At 47.0% G+C, this 25767-nt stretch overlaps 8 protein-coding genes across 8 annotated transcripts; 3 read left to right on the top strand and 5 right to left on the bottom strand.

The window, feature by feature from the left end:
- Positions 1 to 355: 355 nt before the first annotated feature.
- N7484_001241 (fungal specific transcription factor domain-containing protein) lies at positions 356 to 1825 on the top strand (the record flags this gene model as incomplete). Its single annotated transcript, XM_057111661.1, has 2 exons — positions 356 to 1126; positions 1178 to 1825. The coding sequence occupies 2 exons, from the start codon at positions 356 to 358 to the stop codon at positions 1823 to 1825; spliced, it is 1419 nt and encodes a 472-aa protein (XP_056976398.1).
- A 1019-nt stretch (positions 1826 to 2844) lies between these two features.
- N7484_001240 (uncharacterized protein) lies at positions 2845 to 3804 on the bottom strand (the record flags this gene model as incomplete). Its single annotated transcript, XM_057111660.1, has 1 exon — positions 2845 to 3804. The coding sequence occupies one exon, from the start codon at positions 3802 to 3804 to the stop codon at positions 2845 to 2847; it is 960 nt and encodes a 319-aa protein (XP_056976397.1).
- Positions 3805 to 4117: 313 nt separating this feature from the next.
- Positions 4118 to 12191, bottom strand: N7484_001239 (lovastatin nonaketide synthase; the record flags this gene model as incomplete). The annotated part of the gene is made up of 8 exons (XM_057111659.1): positions 4118 to 4608; positions 4671 to 5368; positions 5430 to 6924; positions 7087 to 7683; positions 7740 to 7960; positions 8031 to 10791; positions 10851 to 11498; positions 11555 to 12191. 8 exons carry the CDS (start codon positions 12189 to 12191, stop codon positions 4118 to 4120), a joined length of 7548 nt encoding a protein of 2515 aa, XP_056976396.1.
- Positions 12192 to 15569: 3378 nt separating this feature from the next.
- N7484_001238 (uncharacterized protein) lies at positions 15570 to 15929 on the bottom strand (the record flags this gene model as incomplete). Its single annotated transcript, XM_057111658.1, has 1 exon — positions 15570 to 15929. The coding sequence occupies one exon, from the start codon at positions 15927 to 15929 to the stop codon at positions 15570 to 15572; it is 360 nt and encodes a 119-aa protein (XP_056976395.1).
- A 1583-nt stretch (positions 15930 to 17512) lies between these two features.
- Positions 17513 to 18796, top strand: N7484_001237 (uncharacterized protein; the record flags this gene model as incomplete). The annotated part of the gene is made up of 1 exon (XM_057111657.1): positions 17513 to 18796. The coding sequence occupies one exon, from the start codon at positions 17513 to 17515 to the stop codon at positions 18794 to 18796; it is 1284 nt and encodes a 427-aa protein (XP_056976394.1).
- Positions 18797 to 18888: 92 nt separating this feature from the next.
- N7484_001236 (uncharacterized protein) lies at positions 18889 to 20736 on the bottom strand (the record flags this gene model as incomplete). The annotated part of the gene is made up of 2 exons (XM_057111656.1): positions 18889 to 20198; positions 20250 to 20736. The coding sequence occupies 2 exons, from the start codon at positions 20734 to 20736 to the stop codon at positions 18889 to 18891; spliced, it is 1797 nt and encodes a 598-aa protein (XP_056976393.1).
- A 1825-nt stretch (positions 20737 to 22561) lies between these two features.
- On the bottom strand, positions 22562 to 22898 carry N7484_001235 (uncharacterized protein; the record flags this gene model as incomplete). Its single annotated transcript, XM_057111655.1, has 2 exons — positions 22562 to 22780; positions 22845 to 22898. The coding sequence occupies 2 exons, from the start codon at positions 22896 to 22898 to the stop codon at positions 22562 to 22564; spliced, it is 273 nt and encodes a 90-aa protein (XP_056976392.1).
- A 995-nt stretch (positions 22899 to 23893) lies between these two features.
- Positions 23894 to 25587, top strand: N7484_001234 (fungal specific transcription factor domain-containing protein; the record flags this gene model as incomplete). The annotated part of the gene is made up of 2 exons (XM_057111654.1): positions 23894 to 23937; positions 24009 to 25587. The coding sequence occupies 2 exons, from the start codon at positions 23894 to 23896 to the stop codon at positions 25585 to 25587; spliced, it is 1623 nt and encodes a 540-aa protein (XP_056976391.1).
- Positions 25588 to 25767: the final 180 nt, after the last annotated feature.

Below are 25767 nucleotides of genomic sequence, written 5' to 3'. Positions count from 1 at the left end.
CGACAATCACCAGTTCTTGTTATCAAGCGAGAAATCTTCACCATTCACCACACAGCTGTCAATTGAACCCACTAGCCGAGTCTTTGACAGTAGTCAGCACTTTGGTATCTTTCAGCCAACGGATACTTTCGTGACCAGCACACCATCGCCCAGTTATTTCGCATCGAGCTCCCAGATCCGGGCCCTTTGTGGACTCAAGGACGCCAAGTGTTCCTCAAAAGTGCGAAAAAATTTCACAGAGAAGACAATATTGGTAAGGCTCCCAGAACCATCTCTTTTATGGTCTCAAGTGGATGCTTTTTTCGAAGAATTTGGATGTTTCTGGCCATTTTTGCGCGAAGAAAAAGTTCGTCAAATGCTGTCTACGTCATTGGACAATCTTGAATATGGGAATAAACATACAGAGATCCAAGTGACAAGTCAGGATTGCAAAATTGTTGCAGTTTTGCTGACTATGCTGGCATATGCATCTCTGATGACCGAGCCATACACATCTGAAGACTCTACACCAGGCTCTCAAACCTACTGCAAAGGTTTGAGTTTAATGGAGACCTTCGCAAAGCTGCATGATAATGACATGGAAACCATGATCTACCATACATTGTCCGCAGCTTTCTTCCTCGCAGCCGAGAAGCTACAAATGGCGCTGCAAAGTGCCTCGCAAGGATTCTATATCGCACGTTGTACTCAGCTCAATAACCAGAAACATTGGCCTGAGAATGTACGAGATGAGATGATCTGCCGGCAGTCCTTGTGGTGGACGCTATATTTCCTTGATAAGAGAATTACGCAAAAGATTGGAATCACATACTCCGTTCGAGAAAACGAGTGTGGTGTAAGGGACTCTTTTGATGCAGAAAGCGACCGTGGCTTGCAGGATCATCATCAGTTACTCCTTAGCATGATTGCGTTTAGTCAGCTCTGGTCATATATCTGGGACTGCTTCTTCTCTCCACGGGCTTCTCAGAAACAGGATGACTGGGAAGACCTTGAATTGACAGATACCCGAATTCTATTGGCTTATCGCCGACTGCCTTCAAGAATCCATTGGAGCTCAGAGAAAATTTTTGATTATATGACGGAGGAGACGGAGAGGCATGTTCGCCGCCGACTTCTTGTTTTCCTGGTGAGTCCGAGGAACAATCTTCGGAATGAGGATATTCTAATTTGCATACAGAGATTTTCTTTCCTTCGTCTGAGCATTAGACATCATACATTGATATCCGATATTAATGACTGCCAGCGCCGTGAATCATGTATCTCCATTTGTAAGGGGATTATTGATGGAGTGCAAGCTTACACTGATACATTCGGATGTCCTAAGCCAAGCGGTTATTTTATAACATCTGCTTTGGTTGAGAGCTTATACTGGATTGAGCTCGAGCGTCGGCAAGACAATCTAGTACTCCCAGACATTCTTCTTGAAGATTTCAAGATCCTTGCCACGAAGCTCCTTCGGGATTTGTCATTCGAAAGTGGAGCAGCTGCAAGAGCATATGAAGCCCTGAGCGATGTTCTTTCCGCTGAAAGTTTGGAAAATTTCCACACAGGAAACTTTGATGGACTTTTAGAATCTTCAGGGAATATATTCGACCTGGGTGATATGTGGAATCATAAGGATCCTTTGTCATTGGACTTGGGTGCGATGACAACAGACCCTAAGAACTTTGGTGGTCAGCACTTTAAAAGTCCTCTGAGCCCTTCTACATGCAAACCTGTGGAGACATATGGGACCAATTTTAATGAATGTTCTGAGGACTTTGATTGGTATTCTCTGATGCAGTCATTACCTTCAGGTGAGTCTGACCCGCTCGATCTTTTCTAGATAGTCAATTCCAAGGCAGAAAAGTAAGGAACAGAAGAAATAAATATATGAACCTTGGGAAACATGGATTTGTGCAATAAAACTATAGTTTGGCTCCCATATTTGTTAGGCTGTCTGCAGCATTATCTTTCAACACCTTCTTCAGGACTTTCCCTGTGGTGTTCCTTGGCAACGCATCGATAGCTACCACCCCACCCCTTAGTCTTTTGTAACTTGATACTTTATCAGACACAAAATCAGAAATATCTTGCAAAATGGCCGCATTATCGAATCCACTAATCCCATCACGCAATACCACATAGGCGCGAGGAAGCTCGGTGTCTTGCCTGGCAGACCATACACCAATCACAGCTGCCTCGTGGACCAGTGGATGCTGAATTAAAATGTTTTCCAGCTCCAATGGTGCAACTTGAAACCTATAAAGCATGATATCAGTGAGAGCTTTGGGACCTCTCAATTGACTTACCCTTTGTACTTGATCAGCTCCTTGAGCCGACCGTAGATATAAAGATACCCTTTGGGATCTAGGTAACCTAAATCACCGGTACGAAGCCATCCACCCTCTAAAATTGTCTCTGCAGTCTCTTTTGCATTCTTCATATAGCCCCTGATAATGTATCAGAATTAAACCAGACATAATGAGCCCTTTGGTATGATCACTCACATCATAACATTTGGCGCTCGTACAACAATCTCCCCGGGACCTCGGGATCCAACGTCTTTGCCGTCTGGGTTGAGGAAGCGCATTTCGCTGTTTGAGATCAGGGTGCCTGAAGCAGATAGCTGAAGATCTTTGTCTCGTACACCACTCTGGACACAGGGGCCCGATAACTCGGTACACCCATAAGCTGCGAGAGAATGTTAATATGATATATAGAGCATCTGTATATGAAAGAACCAAACAAACTTTGACACAATGCGACGCCAGGAAACACCTTTTGAAGCTTTGCAGCAGTTTTTTCCTATATCAATAAAGATGTCAGAGACCAATGTAGAATAAAACACCGTTTCAAGGGTGATTATACATGTAATTGAGCAGCAGAGCAACTGAAGTACTCCAAAGCCGGGTATCGATGTTGCCGAACAACGGGGGTTTCCGCCAGAATCCTCGCGACAGCTGGTACGATCCGTGCAAGTGTAGCTGATCGATCTTGCAGCAAGCGGCAATACAGGTCCACGTCAAAGCGAGGCATGAGGCAAACATAAGCGCCCAGCCAGAGATTCATAGTAAAGCATACGTAGAGCGCATACACGTGAGACAATGGCGGGAAAAATATTTCTCGTTGTGATCCACGCCAATTTTGTGGGTTGTCAGTTCGTAACTGGAAGCATGTTGCCACGAGATTGTAGTGTGAGAGCATCACTGCTTTTGGAACGCCAGTTGTTCCGCTCGAAAGAAGAATTGCGGCGCATGTGGCCTTGTAATTAAAGCCGGTAATGGTGATGGGCGTATGTAGCTGGAGGTCTCCGTTGGAATATGACGAGCGACTGAGTGGGAGTGGTGGCCATTCTGCACTAGCTCTACTTCCGATCGTAAATACAACAAGAGGAGTCTTGTGTTTATCTAAGGCTCTTGGAAGTTTATCGTAGACGGTTTCGTCAACCACCAGGAACCGAGGTTTGATGAGCCCAAGTGCATTAGAAATCTCATCGGGGTGTAGACTATTATTGATTGGGCTCACAATACCACCTGCCCACCAGACTGCCTGTGCGGTCAGAATATAATCAATGCAACTGGATGCGATGATTGACACGATATCCCCGGGCTTCAGACATAGAGCCTGGCGCAGATTATATGCAGTTTGACGAATTTGGCAGCGAAAGGGCGCATATGCGACTGTCTTTCCGGTGATCGCTTCTTCGTAGATGATTTTACCCGGGGAAATATTCCCGACACCAGATTCAATCAGTTGAGAGATTGATATGTTGTCTGGAATGTGAGTCCATGTTGGTGAATAGTAGGTTGACATGGCGGCCATGGCGTGTCGTGATGCAGAATATTGCTGACAATCAAATTTAATCTCAATCAATGATTTGATTATTATGTATGTGATGGCTGGACTTGCTATCCAATATTTGGTCCGTTGAGCCAATTCTCGGAATTGTGTGGCTTATGGTATTCGGAATATTATTGGCATCTAATTTACCGAGCCTCAGTTCCGCAGTCCATGAGTTCCCGGAAATATTCATTCACTTTTGTTAAGAGATTACATAAACATGATGCAAAATATTGCAATGCATCCACGAGGAGATATCTGAGATCATAAGAGAATGAAGAGAAAAGAAAGCCCATCAAGGCAAAATTACAATTCCATCAATGCTGCCTCCAACTGGTGCCTTTGGTATTACCGAACTTTTACCAACAATTCTACCTAGCGAATGACCTTCTTCAGGTAGACTGGGACTGAGCGAAGGAGTGAGACTGTCATCTTTTAGCGTGGTCTGATCCATGGATACAGAATCGCCCGTCGAGTCATTCGAATACGTAGGACTGTCATTTTCGCTGTGGACCAAAAGCAAACTCGGCGCCAAAGGCTCAAGGCCGGCTGAATCTGAGAAATCATGTGTTGGCAAATTTTGAGTTGCGTAATTAGCGATATCGGAGACGGTAGATCCACTGAGAATCTCCAACAGAGGAACCTCAACACTAAGGCTCTTCATGAGCCAAGAGCGGATGTCAAGCGCAACTAGGGAATCGACCCCGAGGTCAATCAGTGGGGCTTGAGTGTCTATGCTATTCACAGAAAGCTGGAGAATGGTTGAGAGCTTTGTCGTAAACGCATCTAAGTAGCTTGATCAGCATCTGATACCCGTCGTGCTTAGAATGATTCACAAAGCTTCTTACTCAAAACGATCCGTTGCACTTTATCAAGACTGTTTGCCTCTAGCAGTTGCTTCTTAAATGATGTGAGGCTTCCATTATCATTATCAACAGCAGTGCTGCCACTGTGAGACTGAAGATGCGACATTCGAGGATTATGAACCCAGGAGACTCGCGGATTAACGACAGGGTCAACGCCCCTTGGTCCTGAGATTATCTCATAGTTGTCTCTATGTAAGACTGAGCTTGCCAATATAGCCTCTGCAAAGTTCTCGAGAAGGTCAGACTCGGAAATCGGATAGGCTCCGATATTTTCAATGTCGTCTCCTGATAACAAACCCGCACGAGTGATATATCCGAGCCCAAGAACCGGTCCCAAATTCATGACAGATGCGGGAAGGCCGCGGCTTTGCCTTTGTGCAGTAAGTGCAGTGAGATATGCATTTGCTGCATTGTAACTTGTCTGACCACGATTCCCAGTAACAACACCCATGGATGAAAAGAGGATGAAGAAGTCAAGACCTGGATCTGAAAAAAGTTCGTCTAGATATTGGCTTCCGTTGACTTTGGGACCAAGAACCTCGTTGAGCATATCTATAGTTGTGTTGACATATAATGAGTCACGGAGTACCATGGCGCCATTTGCCACGCCAGCCACAGGTGGTAGAACTGTAATGATATCGTCGTATAATTCACACACTTCTTGCTTTTTGGTAACATCGCTAGAAAATAGCCAGCTCTGTCAGCTCATTTCTGGAAGTTCAATGAAGGCAAGTGACTTACGTTGTGTAAATATGAATTTCTGCCCCTTTCCTCCGTTGCGCATCCAGCCAACTCTGCTCTATCCGAGGGGTTCGGCTTGCTAGCGCAATGATGCGAGCCCCGCGACTGATCATCCACTCACACAATGCCTGCCCGAGGTCGGTAGTCAGACCAACTAGCAAATAGGTTTTATCTGGACGAAAAACGACATGAGCAGTTGCCGGCTGGGTTTGTACTGTCACATCGGAATTTGCTGTCCAGTCAACAATCCACCCAGTGTTATGTCCCGGAATCTGACTTGCACACTCCTCTGGCGATCTCCAAATTATACTGCAAGCCAGTTGTTTGATGGTCGGGACCTCTAGAGTAGCAGTTACTGCTTTCGTCAAATCTGAGAGCACACTCTCCAAATCTGTACCATCTTTTGTAGAAAAGTCGGCATCGGTACCAAATAAGTCTTTTGAGCATATCTTGTTGCATTTGGGAGGCAAACAGACTCGAAGGCGGCTCACAAAGTCACCTGGGCCACCATTGGGAGAGAAATCTGCGAAAAGTGACACGTTCATCGGGAGCAGACTTTTGATGTGGCGAGTCATCGTTCTTGGAGGCACAATGATTTGCCTTGCTGCAGGATTTGAAGCTGGGTCATGAGCGATCTCAAAGAGATCCATATCTTTTTCTGATAAAGCACGAATGAGAACAGAAAGCAGAGCCCGTGGCGGTTGATATATGACGATATTGCCCGAGCAGGCAACTTCTTCTAGCAGCCGGCTGGCAATCAATTCCCAGAAAACCTTTTCCAAAACTTGGTCTCCAGTAGCCGTATGAGTGCCGCAGCGAACTAAAGCTTCGCGAGGAACGCGTAAAATTGAAGCGTTCAAATGGGTGGGCACAATTACCGCCTCGGACGTTCCCTCAATTAAACCATATGCGATGTAAGCAAAACCATTCGATGGGAAATTCAAAGCGGATAATGTTGACTTCAAAACTGCAATTGTGATCGTTGTATCTGATTTCCAAGGAGCTGGAAGCTTCTCATTGAGAAAATAGGACGTGTCCCGAACTTCCAAATAAACAGGCGACCTCGAAGAGTTGACTGTATGAGTGACTATGCGCTGTCGAGTATTATAGCGATCGTTGCGAGATTGATCGTGAACCAAACGGGGAATGTACTCTTTGCTACCTTGTAGGTAAATCTCCGGCTCAAATGTCCAGACCAAATCATCAAGCTGCCCTGCCTCTGCCCAGTTGCTGAGCGCACAGATCCTCAATATCAACCGCGTAACATAAAGAGCATCGAGGGTTTCTGGGTCATCAATATCGAGAAGCTGAAGGCGCATGTCAGGCATCTCATAGACCAAAGACCGAATAAACCCGATGCTCATGTTGTTGTATGGCTCACTACCTTGACTGCCAGATGTCACCCAGAGAATGTTTCGCGTGGCACTAGTCATCCGTTTGACACCTTGAAACTCGGTTTCGGTGATGGACTTGAAGGTCGGATGATTCAAGTCGCCTAAGTAAACAATACTTGATGGAATTGATCTTGGAAATTGAGCAACATCGTCGAGACTTTTTACCGTGAAGACTTTTGTGAACTTTGTCGAAAGAACCAGAGAGAGCCGTTGGACAAGTTTGGAAGTATGTAGACTTCTCCCACCTATAATCAACAGCTCACCTAAATTACCAACCGCGCTCATATATGGATCAGGGCAGAAGAGAGGCTCTCGTAAAAAGTCGATACGAGAATCAACTGCTTGCGAAACCATGATAGAGACCGGGTATGGCAGAGAATCCGTTGTCGGTGCCACGATATCGACCCCAGAGAAGCCCGATTTGCATAGAAGGTCATCCCACTCGGCTGTACTAAGAGGTGAAGCAAACTGTCGTCCATGATTGAATCCGGCAGATAGTAGGGTTAATGCACTCATGAGGAAGTTATTTTGAATGGAACAGTCTTTCGTGAGTTCGGACAGCATGAGATACCCCCCAGGTCGTAGGAGACTTCGTACTTTGGACAAGCTAGTTTCCATCAATTCGGCAGAATAGACAATACTGGATGCAATGATGAGGTCAAAGCTATGCTCTTGGAAACCTTGAATGGCAAAGTCCGCCTCAAAGTCTAAGGTACGATACTCCATTTTGCTGGAAGACCCTTTGAATTTTTCCTGTAGCGAGGCGAAAGAACATGAAGAGCGATTGACGTACGTGTAGGATTTGAACTGGAGGCCGATGGACTTGAGGATACTTTCCGTGATAGCACCAGTGCCAGCGCCTAGATGGATGGTCAGCATGGAGACATAATATATGAGACCTTATTCCCAGCCTTACCAAACTCCAAGATGTGCATTTGCGGGAAGCGATGAACAAGCAGATGCACCGCTTCTGCTAACCAATTATTCAAGAATGGAAAGCCCAAGCCGTTGCGGTAATAGTCGTGTAGCATGTCGCTCCCCGAAAGGCGCTCTGGTGTTGCTGTTTCTTCTTGAATGGCAGACAAGAGACTCTCCCCCACAGAATGAATGGTGGGTAAGTCGATGATGTGGGCGAATCTACAAATAAAAATGAAAGGGGGTATGTTAGAGATGCTGGATAAACTCTGGCAGGTTCAACCAATCTTACTCTTTTCCTGCCTCCAAGATATCTTCCTTCGTATCCTCCACCCATTTTTCTTTAGTCCAAGCATGCTGACCGGAAGGAACCTGATTTAAAATACGCTCTGTAAAGCTCAGAATATTTTGCTGATGAGGCTGGGTACATTGATCTTCATGTTCGCTGACAGTCCGATGTAGCTGGCGAAGGTAGTAATGAGAAATTCGTTCTAGAATAGAAGCCAACTCCAAATCTTCCTTCAAAGCTCTAGGTTCCCCTAAAGCCACATGATCACCAACAGCAAGTTGTTTGAGGACAATTTTCGAGAAAAGCTTTCGGTCGTCCGCTTCAGTCATCAAGCGGAATGGTTTTGCAGTAATGCCTTCCATCTGGAAAACAGCATTTGAAGTTCCTTGTGGATATACTTGAGCCGTTCCTTCGCTGTGGATAGCACCAGCACCCACGAGTGCTGCCTCAAAACTCCAGTTTTCATCACATTGCTCGTCCATAGTTGCAAAATGTGGATTGAAACTAACATAACGCACTGAGACAGGGGTGTAGACGGCCCAAAGTGCTCCATCGCCAGGATAACTTGTTGCCGCTAGTATGGCCTGGAAAGCAACATCCAGGGTAGCAGGATGGATGAGCAAATCTGTGGGTACTCTCCGCATTAGGCCCCATGAGTGGTTCCGCTTCCTCTTGAGTGAAACCAAGCTCTTGAAATCTCCAGAATAGCCATACCCCAATCGATTTAAAGCAGTGTAGAGCTCCTCAGTATCTGTTTCCACGAGGTTTGATACGTCCGAATGGATTGCTGGGAGCTCGGAAATCAATGGTGTGCCGTATGTCACTATAATCTCCCCTCTGGCATTCAAAACCAATAGATCATCATCTTTATTGGCGCATGAGTGGCAGGAAAACCGAGCATGCATGGTACTCATGGTCTTTGAAGGCTTTACAATGTCGGTGAGAGTAAAAAGAACTTCGACGCCAGGGTAAGTGTCATTCAAAAGAATTCCCTGGCCAATTTCGATGTCGCGTAACTCAAATAGCTGGATGGGGCACCCATCGGAGATTTTCAGAGCTGCCTCCCAGGCCATACACATGTAGCCCGTCGTGGGGAAGACCGACTGATCATGGATTCGGTGATGTTCAAGCCAAGGCATCTCATTGAGGCGGAGAAAATTTCGCCATTTGACTTCTGTTTCAGTTCTGCCTCCTGCATCTACACCAAGTAACGAGTGAACTCCACCTTTACAGTGCCATTTATCACGGGCAACTCTCGAGTCAAACCAGTATGGGCGCTCGTAGTTCCATGGATGAGAGGGGAGACCCCGGAGGAAAGCTCGACTAGCAATACCAGGAGCTATACCACGCTCATAGGCATCAAGGTTGACTGCTGATGGACCAATATGAGACCAAAGAGACCCAAGTGTCTCCGAAAATGTCTCCAAGCTGTCTTTTCCACGAGATAAACATCCAAAGTATGGAATCTCATTTTCTGAGAGGGCATTGAGAGTTTGTAGGAAGGGTCCCCGAAGAGCTGGGTGTGGCCCAATCTCAATGGCGATGTCGAAGGGACCGGCGGACGCCACTGCGTTCTCCACAGCTTGATTGAACAAGACTGACTGAACCATGTTGTCTCTCCAGTACTCGATACCTAAATCCTCTGTGAATCCCACTTGCTTCAGGCTTGGATGCACGCTTGACCACCAGCGAGGGTGACCACTTCCGGGCACGATCGCCTTAACTCCGCAATTTGAAAGAGCCTGAACATATACTGGCACAATGGGAAGCATGTGATGTGAGTGATAGCCTGCTTCAACACGCAGTGGGCGACAAAATTTCCCTGTTTCATCCAAATGAAATTTCAAACTTTCGATCGCATCGATATCCCCAGATAAGGTCACACTGACAGGCGAGTTGCTAGCTGCGACCATAGCTCGGTACCTGTAATAGGGATGACTGCACAGATCCTTGGCCTCATCTAGAGAAATACCTGCTGCTAACATCGCACCTTTTTCTTGGTTTGGGCCGGCTGCAAGTTTGGCGAAGACACCCCGATAATAAGCATTGCGAATAGCATCCGTAGCGGTAATGAAGCCTGCCGCATAAGCTGCTGCAATCTCACCAGATGAGTGGCCTACCACTGCAGTGAGCTCAACACCAGCTTGTTGGAGCAAAGAAACCAATATGATCTGAATAGCTGTAATTAACGGTTGGGAGATTGCAGTTTCGCTAAGACGCGAAGTCTCTTGGTCGGCAAAGAGCTGGTCATGGAGGGACCATGATGGTTTGTCTGCATCTGACAAGGTGTCCAGACTCTGTTGAAGTTGTTCCAGAATTTCCTGAGCATAGGGTAGGTGCGCAATAAGCTCCTTGCCCATGCCGATCCATTGTGCTCCCTGGCCAGTAAAAACACCAAGTATCGTCTTATTGTGACCTGACAGTGCGCGGACTCCAATGGCAGGATTTTCTTTTCCTTTGGAGCTCTCCAACTTTACGTGTATTTTTTGACATAATTCGCTGACGGTGAGAGCCGAGAGTGTTGTGCGAAAGGGGAAAATAGACCGACGGACTTGTAGTGTGTAGGCGAGATCACGCATGTTGGTATCAGGAAAATTTTGGAGATGCTCTGCCATGCGATGTAGGACTGCTTTGAGGCTTCGCTCAGATGGAGCTGAGAATGTGAACGGGGATAAGGGAGGTTGGAAGGAAACATCATGATTGATGACTTGTGCCAAAGGATCAAAGGACTCTAAAATGGCATGAGCATTTGAACCGCCAAATCCTGTGAGATACACGATGTTAGCAGAAAGAGAGAGAAGGATTGATTCCGTGGAAATTTACCGAAGCTATTTACACTGGCTCTTCTTGAACCACCATTTGGAATCGAAGGCCAGGGATTGAGAGACGCGGGAATTTCCAAATTCTTCGCAAAAGGAGCGACCGAAGAGCTGAGATTGTTAAAGTGCTGGTTAGGAGGGAGATATCCATGCTGAAGAGCCAATGATGTTTTCAGAATACCCGCAATACCTGCTGCGCCTTCAGTGTGGCCGATGACTGTTTTAATTGACCCAACATACAGCGGGCTCTCACTAGAAGCCAAATCATCTGCACCAAAGAAAGCACTAGCAATTGCCCGTGCTTCCTGGGGATCACCGGCTGGGGTACCAGTACCGTGAGCCTCAAAGTACTGTGGACGGTCGAGCGCACGATTGAGATCTAGACCAGCACGTCTGTATGTTTCACGGATGAGATCTGCTTGAGCCTCACCATTTGGCACCGTAATTCCTTGGGTACGGCCGTCTTGGTTGACAAAAACTTCACGAATGACACATTCTATGGGATCACCATCTTTCAATGCTGCGCTGAGTGGCTTGAGAACGACAACGCCAACCCCCTCGCCACGTGCGTAGCCATCGGCTTCTGCATCCCACATCTTGGATCGACCATCGGGCGCCACCATGTTCAGATTACTGAGAGCTATGAAGTCACCTATGAGTTCTGTTAGCTTCATTGTAGCATTGTCGATCACAGAATGCATGTCATACCAGGTCCAATGATCAATGAGGCTCCAGCCGCGATTGCCACCGAAGCATCCCCATTCCGCAAAGCCTGCACTGCCAAATAAATGGCCACCATACTTGAAGAGCACGCGGTATCAATACTCATCGAGGGGCCATGCCAGTCAAAAAAATATGAGACCCGATTTGCATGCATACTACGCTGGACCCCTGTACCCACGTACTTGGGCACAGACTCCAAGTCCTCGAGCAGAAGGTCTTCATAGTCACCACTCATCATGCCTAGAAAAACTCCCGTCTGCGTGCCTTGCATTCCTTGTAGAGTCATACCAGCGGATTCGATAGCCTCGTAAACAACCTCGAGTAGTAACCGCTGCTGTGGGTCGATCGTATCTGCTTCCGATGGCGGAATGTTGAAGAACTTGGTATCGAAGTCTCGAATGCCCTCTTTGAGGAAATACCCTCGTGCTGTGTTGCTTGTACCATGATGAGCACCGTCGGGATGGTAAAAGCTTTGCCAGTTGAACCGATCCTCGGGTATGTGGCTCGACACATCCCGAGGCTGGCTCAGTAGTTCCCATAGCCTTGCTGGGGACGAAGACCCGCCTGGGAAGCGACAACCGCTTCCTACGATAGCGATTGGCTCGCCTGCTCTGTTCTCCATGTTGGAGGGTTTATTCTTCTTTCCAAAAAATATATATCTGATACGGAGTGTTTAAACCCGTCAAGGAAACATTTTTGAAAACTCAAAATGGTTTGCACGAGGTAAAATTGCTTTTGTGGGGGTTTATTATAGAACATATTGAACGAACTATCCTCTACTTATTGACAGCCGAACTGCCCCACCTGAGCTCCTGGGCAGGCCGCCTCACCCCTCACATCTGGATGTTGCTTCACAAGTCATGCTACTTCATAGGTTGGCCATCGGAGTTAGGTGCCTTCAAAGTGGAGAACGGCAAGACAAGTGTCGGAAGCGCCCAAGTCCTGCAGACTTTCCCTGCAGTCACATTTGCCTAGTTTATAGTTGCCTAGTGCCATTTAAGTAGCCTGTAATTCCTACACAAAGGTTGGAATTGTGCAATTTTTAAACAGATATTCAAATCGTCCCCCAAAATAGCAATCCCAGCACTGACGACTTGAAAGTAGGCAATTCGAAACTATATTTAGTATGATTTGACGGGCCCTAAGTGCATCTAGGGATGCTGCCCAATGATAAGTGATTGTGCATAGCTGGACTGGCTAAGCAGCAAAGGGTGGCATCTAGATCCAGGCGAATGAACGTTGTATTCCGCCACTGAAATGGTTCTCTATCGGGTAGATCTAGCGTGACCCACTCGAACACGAGAGGAGGGTCAGCTTTCGGAGACTTTTCCAAAAGAGTCTAAATAGTCTAACCGTATATAGTAAAGCTGAGATCAATCACTGACAAACTCGTGGATAGATGAGCATATGTAATTTTTATTTACATCTATTCTTGATGTCTCTGATCTTCGTCGGCAGGTTTTCACGAGGCCACTCGAAAACAGAGCCGCTAGGAAACAAACACCTCTGCAGACACATACCAAAATTTCTAGGCCCCCCACCACTGAAGTTTGCTGTGGCTCGAGCCTCTCACTCCCTGTGCCCGTAAGCGCTGGTTCATTAGTAGTGGGACAGACTATGCTAGGGTCCCCCCGGTCTTACCCCAGGTACGCTAATCATCAACAACTTAACTTCTAAACCTCACAATGACCTTTAAGAGCTTTCTGGTTCTCTTTATTTCTCGTGAATACTTTGTGATAAAACATGGCCTTCGCGCGATATTTAAGGACTAGAATTCTTGCACTAGCATACCATTGTTGATGATATTTCAAGCACCCCACTACTATGGACTGGAAGATGTACCCAAGACCAGACCAGAGTGTTGTGGATACAAAGATAATGGAAGAACACGTCAACGCTTCAGGGTCGTGCATGATATTCAGGTGCAACATAGAGGTCCGGGTAATTAGGTGAGAAGGCGAAAAGGGCCGACGAGTAGGAGTGGAGTTTCTTTCGACGAATGAACCATACCGGGTGAATGCGGAGATGTGACAGGGGTTTGCTGGTCGCCATCCAACCGGTGAGTGGTGACTTGACACCTTGTGGGCTGCCCATGTAGGGTTGATAGCAGGTGAGTATCGGGTGAAGAATTGGTGGGCACTACTTTGTCGCCGCGTGTTGGAATAGGAACCATGGAAAAGTGGTGCGGGCCTCCCTGACCCAATCACTCTTAACCGAGGGTAGGCCAGCTCTTACTGTAGGTATCTGCAACAATTTTTCTCCTGGCTATGGCATCTGTAAACAGCAACCTAGGGCATAAAATGTCTGATGTTCAAGAGTACCTCAACGTAGAAGACAAAAAATCAAGTATCAAACCACCAAGCAATACCAACGACTCCGCATTCGGCGAAGTCGACAACAAAATGTTTACCATTGCACTATCAGTTGGCAGAAAATGAATATCTTTCAAATTTCTTAATCGCCAGCTCAAATTTTGAAAACCGACTTAGCGGCAAAGTACCATCCAGGCAAGTGAGAAGCGTGATATTCGTCTACAGCTTAATAAAGCGCACCTCGTGAAGGTAAGGGTGGAGTCTTTGCTGTGATGCCAGATCGGTACTAGTGTCTTCCAGTCTTTGAGTCGCAAGCTCTCTCTAGCCGTCCAACATGGATGGCCCTACTAATTGTTCATACTCCAAAATCTTTAAGCAGGCTGAAATAATTTTTAAAATTATTTCTGTGCACGATATCGCCAAAGGTACGTATAGTTAGCTCTCATGGCATATATAAAAGACCCAAAGCGCATGTATTTTCAATCCTTTTTGACTTCAATTACGGTGCTTGCATAGAGCTGGTAGCATAATGGTGACTGTAGTTTTATGAAGGGATCTTTGACCTCTACGTAAGTCTTTTGATGTAGCTTGTGTTCTGGCTTAATGGTGCAATGCCTGGAGCTTCAATGGAGATATTGACTTTTAATTTCTGGAAAATTCATGTGCATGGGCTACAATCGCTGAAAAGCCCCAGAGAAGGAAGGTTATGTGACACTGAGGCCTCTCTTTCATGTACTTAGTTTAGTTACTCACGATAAAGTTGTCGCGAATGATGTATGAATGATGATCGTGGTCAACATGACCGATAGAAGACAAGCTCAGAACTACTATATAGTGACGCGTATGCTTTGACAGAAGGGTAGCGATATTGTAGAAAGTATACTCCATCTTAAAACTCTCTGCTAATCGCCTGTTCGCCTAATGGAGTTTGAGATGCACCATATATTATGATTGGGCCCTTTATTAGGCCTGATCCATCAGAGCTTTCAAAGGTTCGTATATTAGTGAGTAACGGAAAGCTCACAGTGTCGTTGCTCACGAGGTAGATCGCCCCGAATCCCCATAGTTGCATAAGGGGAAATGAGATTTTCCCATCTATGTGTAATTTAGGTAAAGCGTATTCGGTATGGTCAAATACATATATACATATGAATTCAAAATGTGTTGGGGTATCATGCATCAATCCAGCCCAGAAGGTGATTTCTGCACCATATGATTGTTCTCACTCAACTCATGTCGTCCAGTATTTCCCGGTAGCTCTTTTGGCTCGAATTGGGCATTTAATTCGATTGGCGTGTCTTCGAAGCCTCTGCGTGTATAATAGGGTCGTGATTCGGACTGAAGATAAGATGACTCGGATGTTGCGACTGCGTGTTTAAGTTTATTTGCTGCTAAGCGGCGGCGGAGGCGAATCAAAAGCCATACAATTCCAACAATTAGCAGGGCACCACAGAACCCCCCAACCACCCCACCTGCAATAGCGCCTTTGCTCGTGTTTGTGGCTCCTGAGGATTGTGAAGCCGAAGATTGCGAAGCTCCTTGAGTTGATGTAGGTTCCGACGATACGGTAGATGTCGACGATACGGTAGGTGTGAGGGTTGCTGAAGAGACAGCCGATGTGGTTGACACTTTTGATTAAGTCAGCGGCTTTGGATTTTGCACTATGTATCGAAAGGAAATCGGTTCAGTCACTTGCCTTCTAATTTGATCGCCTCATGCAGAGTGTCGTTGCCTTCAATCTCACCCATCGATGCACAGCCCTTCCAGTACGATGAAGTCACGTAGAAGCCAAACAGATCTTGATCACAGCAAAAGTAGCCATAACTGTCTTGCCATAAATTTAAGGTCGAATTGGCGCACTGATTTATGGCCGTTGCGGGCGGATCACCAGAATCATTGCACCCCGAATTGTTATCAACGTCCACATATTTTTTCTTGTCCGACGGGCAGCAGGTCGAAAAATTACCCCAAGATCGCTCTCCGGATTCGTCTGGCCCGCAGCTGCCGGTTCGACGAACGGCCCAGCCGTCTCTCGAGTCCGACAACATGGTGTCGCGTCGTTATGAAGCCTTATCTCGTCACAGAAGGAAGGAATGGTTATTCGAATACCCCGAAATTTGAAGTAGTAATACCCACGACCATTGAAATAGGAATTCCGAATCAGGGGTTCTGTACAGAAGGAAGAGCAGCCGCTCGGTACAAAATCAAGGTGTTCAAATGTAACCGAATACGTGTTGATCTTTCCGGAGTTAGGAGTATGAGCAGACCGATATTTTGGCAGAAGCATGGGATCACTCTTTATTGGACTTTCATTAATTTCTAGCCCATGTCGCCAAGACACTAACTCAGCCTCGTCAAGTATTTTCTTTTCAGGGAAAATGTGCACGTGCTCTCACTCTCAGTTCTCATGCGAATTCCACGGTACGCCGGGATTATGCAAATAAGCTCAATATTTAAGTTTCTTGCTTCATTTTCATGCCAGATATCCAATATATTGAGTGTTGTGTTACAGTCAGTGGATGAAGAGAAGCTGCCCTGTAAATCCTGATGCGAACGGGCCACGAGGCTGCGTTAATGAGCCAAGGCTTGGCACAGGCACAACTCTACAATAACTGTGTTTGACTTCGAGAAGGACTGTGATTACACGGAGATTTGGTCACAATTACTTAGATGTTCTAGGATCATTTTAGAGTTCTTCTTGGAAGAATGTTTTATCTTCGTCCGAATCCTCCACTGCACGATAGAGCAGGCGTTCAGATACAAATGCCTCGGTGATGGGTTGTGTTGCAGCCATGGTTATGGTTGAGCTCAATGTTGGAAGCTCAATTAGAGGACCTTAAGGTGGATAGAAGAGAGTGCCAGAGAATATAGCAATCCACTGATGTAAACTTGCACGGCATTTAATACAAATCGCTATTCGGGTGCCTGGTAGAGGCATCCAAAGCAGCAGGAATCTGAGAAAGTGAGTCATGAAAGAGAAATAATAAGCAAACTCCACAACAAATTACACGAAAGAAAGCAATCTTAGAAGAGCGCACGAAGAGAAGATGATGATGGTCATTTCAAAGACGATGAGAACTTGCATCCTTTGAGAACCACAGGCAGACCGATGCGCCTGGTGAGATATGCGGGCTCGGTATACACACCACTCATCAACGAGTAGGTACAACGCCTCGTAATAAGAGTGGTGCTGGATGAATACTTGCCAATGCTTTTTCTTTTCGTTTTCTTTTTCTTTTTTCCTACGGTTTGATAATTTCTCTGCGTCAAAACGGCGCAAATCCGGACCTAATCATAACTTTGACGTCTCCGAATGACAGTATAACATAGCATTGCCTGGAGATAAATCATCCTGTAGGTAGCTATGCAGGATATCTGATAACGAAAGCCAATGAAATGAGAATCCAGGCAGCAGCATACCGTTTATCGGAAGTTATGACCAAATTAGGTTAACAGGACACAGAACACAGAGGAGGCAGCTTACATAAGTGAAAATTGCGGATCCAGCACTAGTTAGTTGTTGACTATCACGCGGCACGCCACGTCCCAATGCAAATGCAGATAGCTCTCTCTTAAGTACATATTCAGCTCGTGTACCCGGTGTCATTGACTTGACCACCCCTTAGCCACCATGGCTCCTCCGCCCACCAATTCCCCCGAACGCGTCGCAACAATCATGCTATCATGGCACTCCCTCGAACTCGTCTCGTGCAGCACCCTGCAGACACTATGGGCAGGATATGGACGCATCTGCGCCATAACAGCCCGGGCAACCACCGAAGATGCAGCGCGGAAACTCGACAAGCTTTGTGGGCTGAAATCGCCAGTCGTGGGAACCGTATACCCTCTCGTCCTCAAGCTCATATCGCCGCCAAGGCATAGCGCCAACAATGGGGATGAGGGACACCTGCGGAAAATGCTGAGCTATGAAGTAGAACAAACTTTCTATAGTGATGTGGTTCCGCTGCTGAAGGATGATATTGGTGTTGCGAAGTGCCTTGCCTCGACGCGTGGCATGCACGGTGAGAGTGAGAGCGAGAAGGAACTTCGAGGTCTGATGGCTACTATTATGGTTGATCTGCGCCCGAAGTTTCCTGTCGCCGGGGGGAAGAGGAGCGCGCTGAACCGCACACAAATACAGGGGGCACTGGACTGGCTTGCCAGATTCCACGGTCGCTCGATGGGGTTGAAGTCGGACATCCTTGATGACTGTCTCTTGCCACCCCTTGAAGAATCTAGTAGAAGGCAGAGCACGGGAAAGGCCGGGAACAGCTTATGGCTCAATGGGGGATATACATATCTTGCAACACGAAGTAAAGAGTATGCTTCTCTGGTCGAAGACGACTCAGAGTGGTCAGAAGCCCTATGCACCACTTTCGAAGGCTCCTCATTGTCTGTAGCCGAGATGGCTGCACTTTTTCTAACTCCGTGTGGAAGACCGATTGAGTCGTATATCCATGGCGATGTCAAGTCGGAGAATCTATTCACCACTACTAACGGAGACGATGTGGCATTCTTTGATTTTCAATACGTCGGACTTGGCCTTGGAGTGTGTGACCTTGCCAAGCTGTTCACGTGCTCGGTTCCTCTACATTTGCTTGTTGATGGGCATGAGCCCTTACCCGATCAACTGACGATGCGTGAAGGAGAAAGAAAGTTGCTGGAGCGGTACCGTGCTACTCTCCTCCAGAATGAAACATCTGTTCCGTATGAATGGAATATTTTTGAAAGACACTGGGAGACTGCCCTGGTTGACTGGTGTAGATTCCAGGCGTCTTGGGGCTTCTGGGGAAACACCGAGTGGCTCGAGGCTCGCGTGAGATCAATCCTGAGCGACCAGAAATGGAGAGACTGGCTCCATGAAAACACCAGTGGTCGCGCAACTTCTAAAGAAACTAGACCGATTAGAATATAAAGCGGACAAGGCAGGGACTTTTATTCCTCTATCAAAATTGAAAACAAATTACCCAGGTGCTCCCCGACAGGCCTTGGCTATTCGCGTGCTACTTAATTAGGCACAAAGAGTCCAAGTCCATTAGCCAAACCTGCAACAATCTCATAAAACGCCCAACCTCCCGGATCTGGTAACTCTTGACCCGATGCTTCTCCAACATACGTTGCACGACCGAACTTCGCTTGAAGGTACCTTGTGGCTTCTGCCTTCTGTGCTGCAACACCCACTGCAGATACAAAGTCACCTGAACGAGAGAACTCGTCATTGAATGGGAGCAAAACATCCATCACAGTTCTATCCCCTTCTCTAGCACCCGTGTGCGATTTCAAGGATGTGACTGCGGACGCAAGAGCTGTAGCATAGAAACTTGGCGTGTTTGGGCGAATCTTTCCATCCGCGAGGTTCTTCATTAGAGCTGTGGCAAGGGCCGACAAAAGGATACCAAAAATTGCCCCGAGGGTTCCGCCCATGTCGTCGACAGATTGCAAGATCGACTGAATGACATCAAGGACGTTGCCTGATTTGGCGCAGCCTTTGTTGAGTCTGAATAGGATCGATTCGGCTAGGCCTTTGACGGCCTCACCGCAATCTCCATCACCCATTACCATATCCCACTGCGTCAGCTTTGGTTCAGCAATGATCGTACTTTCGCATGAGGTTCGGATGGCTTTCTCTAATAGCGAAGGATCCATTTCGATAGGCGCATACTCGACATGGTGCCCATTTGCGTGACCATTCGTATGTTCGACAGTAGTCTTTCTTTGAGAAGGCAAAGGCCGGGTAGTATTGGGCCACGAGACCGCGCTAGTGGCGCCGTCAAGGTAGTGTATCAAGGTAGAGGCAGATTCACACGACTGTCGAGCTGCGGCGCTAAGGTTGCACAGGGAAATGGAGAATCCTGGCGCGTTCAAAGATGTTTCGAATGCACCGGAGAATGTCTTGCAGGGTGAAATTCCCCACCGTGAACTTAATTGGGTTTGAACCTCGTCCGTCAAAGCTGCTGCTTCCAGAACTGAAAGGCCTCCGTAATTGTTCACTAATAAAGCCACTTCATCGCCTAGCTCGAACTTGACAAAAGCCCGCTCTACGTCTGACTGATCGCAGAGAAGGTTGAGACAACGTTCAATAAGCTCCTCAACTGACGGGGCTGGGTTCAGGACAAGTTGGCCGGGCTCGTTATGAATTCCGGCACCAATGACGCACACGTCGTTGGGCAGAGAAGATTGCTGATCCCTGCCTGGTACATGGCAATGGTCGAGTGCCGAGGCAATTGTCACAGTTTGTGCATTCACTGCTCTTCCAAGTTGAAGACAATCGTCGAAAGAGTATCCTTCTGCGGCCGCCGCTCCAAGGATTTTCATCGCTGCGACAAAGTCAGTATACATAAACTAGAAATACCTTGCAAGAAACAAACGACTCCCTGAAGATGTGACCCGGCAAACCTCTTCTACCCATGTGGCTATTCTTACTTCAATGGAAACATCATCCGTAGCGGGCAAGAGGATAATATTCTTAACCAGTCCCTCAGCTTTAGCTCTCTCAGCTGCCAGACCGTAATGCAGACGGTCGCCAGTATAGTTGGTGATCAATAAAATAATGCCTTCCTTCGACGGTGCCATGCGAATAGCAGTCAAGATTTGCTTCGCACTTGGTGACGCAAAGATATCACCACATGCCACAGCCGAGAGCAGACCATCGCCGACATAGCCACTCCATGCGGGTTCGTGTCCTGAACCACCTCCACTGATTATGCTTACTTTTGAGCTATCGTGGAATGCGTTGCCGACGACTCTCTCCGCTTCGTTAAATGTCAAATGATCATTTGCAGATACAAGAGCTCTCAAGGCTCTCGGAACCAACGAATTGGCACTTGTGGAAGGGAAATAATGCTTTGAAGACATGATTGGCTAGCAAAGTATTCGATGAAGAGGAACATAAATCCCATTGTAATTGATATGATTTAGTCTCACTAAATAAATCATTCCACACTCGAGATCAATTGCTGCTGATGTGGCAAACAATACCATACTTCACCAAGCTGGGTAATTCCGAGCATCCCAAATTCAAATATATGGAGCTCATCCCATTATCGTGAGAAAGCATTGTCGTCACCCGATCCGTTTTCAGCATGAACATCTATAGAGGGTGGAAATGACCCGATCGTGTCAGCCGGGACAGCCGATATTCGCCCTACTTGAGGTTCATGGGCCACGGAACTTCCTCGTCTCGAGGTAGTCTACATCAACGCCAAAAGTCAAATATGCTTCCAGAACTTCGAAACCCCCTTGCAGTTAATCCGGTCGTTCGCGAGCTTAAAATTCGGGACCCACATTGGAGCGTGATGGCTCGGGAGGCCGAAAAAGGCACTGCCGGTGCTTCATCTGGGGTTCGAGACCCGCTTTGGTTATTTCTCCGCGTCGGCTTACTCGTTACGAGACACTCCAATGGTACTCAGATATGTATGCATACCTACCATTCTTCGCTATGTTTTGCTTGTTACTTCCTACTATCATTTGCTTAGCAGAGAAGGAATCCCAAATCTCTCAATGTAACCTTCTGTTGATCATTTGCACCTGAAATTGCACTTCATTTTCAGAAAATTCGAGCCTCCTCCCACTTTATATTACATGACTAACCCCAGAGGTCAGTTCAAAAAGACAGACTCCGACCGAAGTTGAAGATGAAATCAGAGGATACACAACTAAATGAACGGTATCTGGATGAAATCCCACTGGGAAACCGTCATATCAGCGAAAATATGAGTGCGCTGAAAGGAGACTACTTCAAAGCTACTGAAACATGAATCGAACGATGGATAGAGCTTCGCCATTGGCTTCAATGCTACTGGCGTGAGTTTGTTCATATGGGGACTTGCCTAAGTTCATAGCGGATTCAGAAGATATGCAGCGAGAAGACAATGCTATTCATGCTTGAAGGTATCGGAAATTAGAGGCCAATCCTAATTTAGTTGAGAGTCCCGTATATGTCGAACATTACGGAAGATTGCTGGCTTCGTGACCTAATATCATAATAAGCTAAACGATAATTCATTTCTCATAATTAGGCATGCCTATTGATATCTGGAAGAGGCAAGGACGAGAGTTTGAGGGTATCGACATCGCCACCTGAGACTTAAGTTGAATAACAAGCATGAGGTCGACGAAAAGACAATCAAGAGTTGGTTCGGCCCAAGCGAAGTAGCAAAATAAAACCAATATTATTCAATTGGCACCGTAGGCTCACCATTTCTAAGGAAACGTAAAGTTGTAGCTAGTGGAAGTACATAAAAAGAATACCGATGCCTACAGGAGCTTGCCTAGATGATCAAAAATGGCGCAATGATGGACCTCGGCATCAAGAAAATACATCACGAAATAACTAAGTGCTAATTACATGGGCTGACAAGGGCAGATCTTGGGGATTTTATGTGCAAAAACATGTATGTGATCGACTATAACTTGGCTAAACATCGACGATATGTCACGTGGAGTTTCCTCCCTCCGCTCGAACCTTCAGCTCCTCGTTGAATTTTCGATATTGACCAAGCATCTTTCTCCCCAACAAAGAAGGGCTCATCAGGAAGGAAAGTAAACCAGAAAAGTCCTCTGATTGCGCAAAGATCGTACCCCCGGACTCTGTTTCCTTGAAGCTGAAGCTGTGAAGCCCAGCAATTAGACCCATCACAGGGGGTCCTTGCCATTGAAACAGATGCTCTGAATTCTCCTGTCATCGGTGTGATATTAGCTGAGTGCGGTTGTATAGATCCCTATCTGAAACATGAAGAAGGACAACCTTAATTTCGGCGGTAAACTTCATCCCGTCAATATCGCACTTAATCTTATCGCCTGGTTGTAGAGTAGTCAAAGTCTTAGTGGAATCCTCGGGTTCTAGTAGGCGAACTAGGCCTGATGTTTGCCAATCTGGGTAGCTCGCAAAGTCAAGGAGCTATGATAGGAGCACCCTGGCATTAGCTATATCTAGACAGTAGCACACGGGGTATCAATCATACCACATCCCGCACTCGGCCGGATGAAGCCGCAATTTCGACGTGTGTTTCAATCATGTCGAGTTTACGGGTGAGATAGGCGATGAGTATGAAAGGCCTGGTGACTTTGGCAAGCAGTATGGGAGACTTGAAAGACTCTGGATAGAGAGTATGACCAAGCAGGATGAAGATGGGAAAGGGGAAAGGGCTGTTGTAATAGATGAATCATTCCACGGGCTACCTTTGGGGGCCGCACGCTAACGCTAGTCAAACTCAGCCCGGTAAACTCATTGTATCTTCGCTTACTAGATGCTGTCCAAGGCCCTAAAAAAAGAACACCATAGACCTGGACCCATTTTCAGGCGGCATGAAGTATCCTCATCGTTTTATGCACGTACCGAATTTCAATGCGCTACCTCACATATATTGCGTTATGGTAATCATCACAATGAAACCAAATCTTCGCGATAGCCACAATCTCCACAATCTTCACACCAATTTGCAACTCACGTTTGGATTAGCTAATCCAGAATAATGACAGTTTCCACCTCGTTTTGATATGGGGGCTTCACTTTACCGAGCTGATAATAGGTCAACTTGAGCCCCTCTCGCAATTTCATTATTCCCTGCAAATTCCGCGAGAATATATACTCTGGTAGTTATTGTAATGGGTTATGTACTCTCTCGCATTATCTGACCAATAAGGTCCCCAGAAGCGTCTTTAAGCGGCCCTGACAAGTCACGGGACCACCTCATTATTTTCCATGCGCAGCTAAATGTCAACATTGTCAGTCAGCATTATCTTACCCGACGGGCTAATTGTGATCCGCAAAAAACATCAATGAATCAAATCATTCAATGAGCTCAGAATCCCATATGCAAGATATCTGTACACAAAAAGAACATAAAGCTTGACAGAGGTCTGCAACAGATGCCTGCGACTGGAGCGACAGACTACCCTACGCGACGCCCATGCGATCGCTGTCGTCATCGCAAATCGCGATGCATCAGAGAAGCGGGAAAGGAAAACTGCACATTTTGTAATTTGAATGGTCTTGAATGCACATTTCTTCATGGTCCTCGACCGCGGAAAAGAACTGGAAAGTCACCAAGCACAGTAGAACCCAAGTATGTTTCAGAACTCAGTATCGAGCGGGATCATTCTGCTCTTAGCTAATCTTGTCAAAGGACGAAAAGACGTCGCAGCTCTCTATCGCCATCCACGGTTGGCTCTGTCGAAGAGCAATCCGCTAATCTAATAAACTCACGTCTGGATGGTACACTAGGTCTGGAGCTTCATCTGCATTCAGAGCATATTGGCCCGGCTAGCTATCATGAACCTGAACTTCTTGATCTGCGGCCATCGACTATTTTACTCGCTGACCACGAGAGATGCTTTCCGCGACGTGTGAATCAATCCACTGCATTCATCACCTACCCTGACAAGAACTCGGCCTCTGAAATGCAACGCGTCGCCGATCTAGATCGTATCGAGGAATCGATACGTCCATTGGGACCGACTCTAGTGAATCTTTATTTTCGCATCATGCATCGCACTTTCCCGATTCTGGACAAGGGCGTGTTTCTGGAGAAATATGCCCGGTCGTACCGCGAGTTCTCCCCACCACTTCTCGCAGCCGTTTACCTTGTTGCGCTGGACTGGAAGCTTTTCGATCGAACTCTCGCTACTGCTCCCTCAACACCAGATGCTGAAAACCTGGAGAATCTGGCAATGCGAGCCATGGACGACGATCTCAAGCGGCCCAAACTCTCCACATTACAGGCTGGCCTGCTGTTATTGCAAAGGATCAGGTCTTCTCATTGCACTCTTCCGGCTCAATTATTATCTCTCGGGCAAACCTTGGGGATTCACATCGATTGTACAGATTGGAAAATCCCAGAGTGGGAGAAAGGTCTACGACGACGTTTAGCTTGGGCCCTATACATGCAGGACAAGTGGGGCGTTCTTGTGCACGGCCGACCACCTCTTATTCCTGCCCAAATTGATGAAGATAAGGGTACAAATGACTGGGATGTTGCCCCATGTACTTTCGAGGACTTTCCAGAAGAAGCGGAAGGGCAAGATGAGAAGGCGGACGGGGGTGTGGACGAAGCGGCCGGTCAAGGGGCATTTCTGCAATCCATTGAATTAACGAAAATCTTCAGTCGCATCGTGTCCACATTCTGTTCAATCAGCGCAACCAGAAAAGGGGGACTGCTTGAGCGGATTGGACCGTCGGGCGCGATGAATCTAGCCAAGCCCCTGGCCATGGAGTTGCGAGACTGGCATGCTGCCCTGCCCACCAGCCTCCAGCTAGAATCAACACCCTCATTGCGATTGTCAACAAATGGCGCTCTGCACCTTTCGCATATGGCAGCGGAGCTTACCATCCATCGCGCATTGCTCCGCGTTTTGGGTCCGGATACTGCGCCATCTCTTCGTTCAGTGATTCGAACTGCTGCTCGCGCACGACTGACTTCGGCCATGGGTTTAATTGAATCTTTTCAACCTGAACATATTCAATCCTTTTGGGGCTTTGCGGCCGCCGCCCAGGTAGCCTTAGTCGGTTCCTTTGCTGGTCTTTTGTGGGCAACGAGTCCCCAAGTGGATGAAGCAGCCGGGTACGTTGAACAACTTGAAAAGTTGCGCTGGGTCCTGCAGGTTCGGGCATCCGCTGCCCCATTTGCTCGCGAAGCCCTTCGAATGCTTCACGAAGAGCTCGGTGATTTGGCTGCTGTGAAAGCGGCCACTTATCGGGACTCTTAGCGCAGGTATGCTCTTGTACTTCACTGGTCTAGGAGAGGAACTCCCCTAGGGATCATGGATGGCGGGAGGGGCTTCGGTAATGTTTGGTGAGAATTACTCTTGGTCGAGTCACACAGCAGGTCCTACTGAATTGACTACCAACAAGCGCAACTGACCTCCACAAATGGGGCGTTTATGCAT

Source organism: Penicillium longicatenatum, assembly GCF_028827895.1.
Source record: "Penicillium longicatenatum strain IBT 33135 chromosome Unknown contig_1_segment0_segment0, whole genome shotgun sequence".
In the NCBI taxonomy this organism is placed as follows: Eukaryota; Fungi; Ascomycota; class Eurotiomycetes; order Eurotiales; family Aspergillaceae; genus Penicillium; species Penicillium longicatenatum.
The sequence above is the reverse complement of the archived record's forward strand: the minus strand, read 5'-3'. Positions and strand labels throughout refer to the sequence as shown.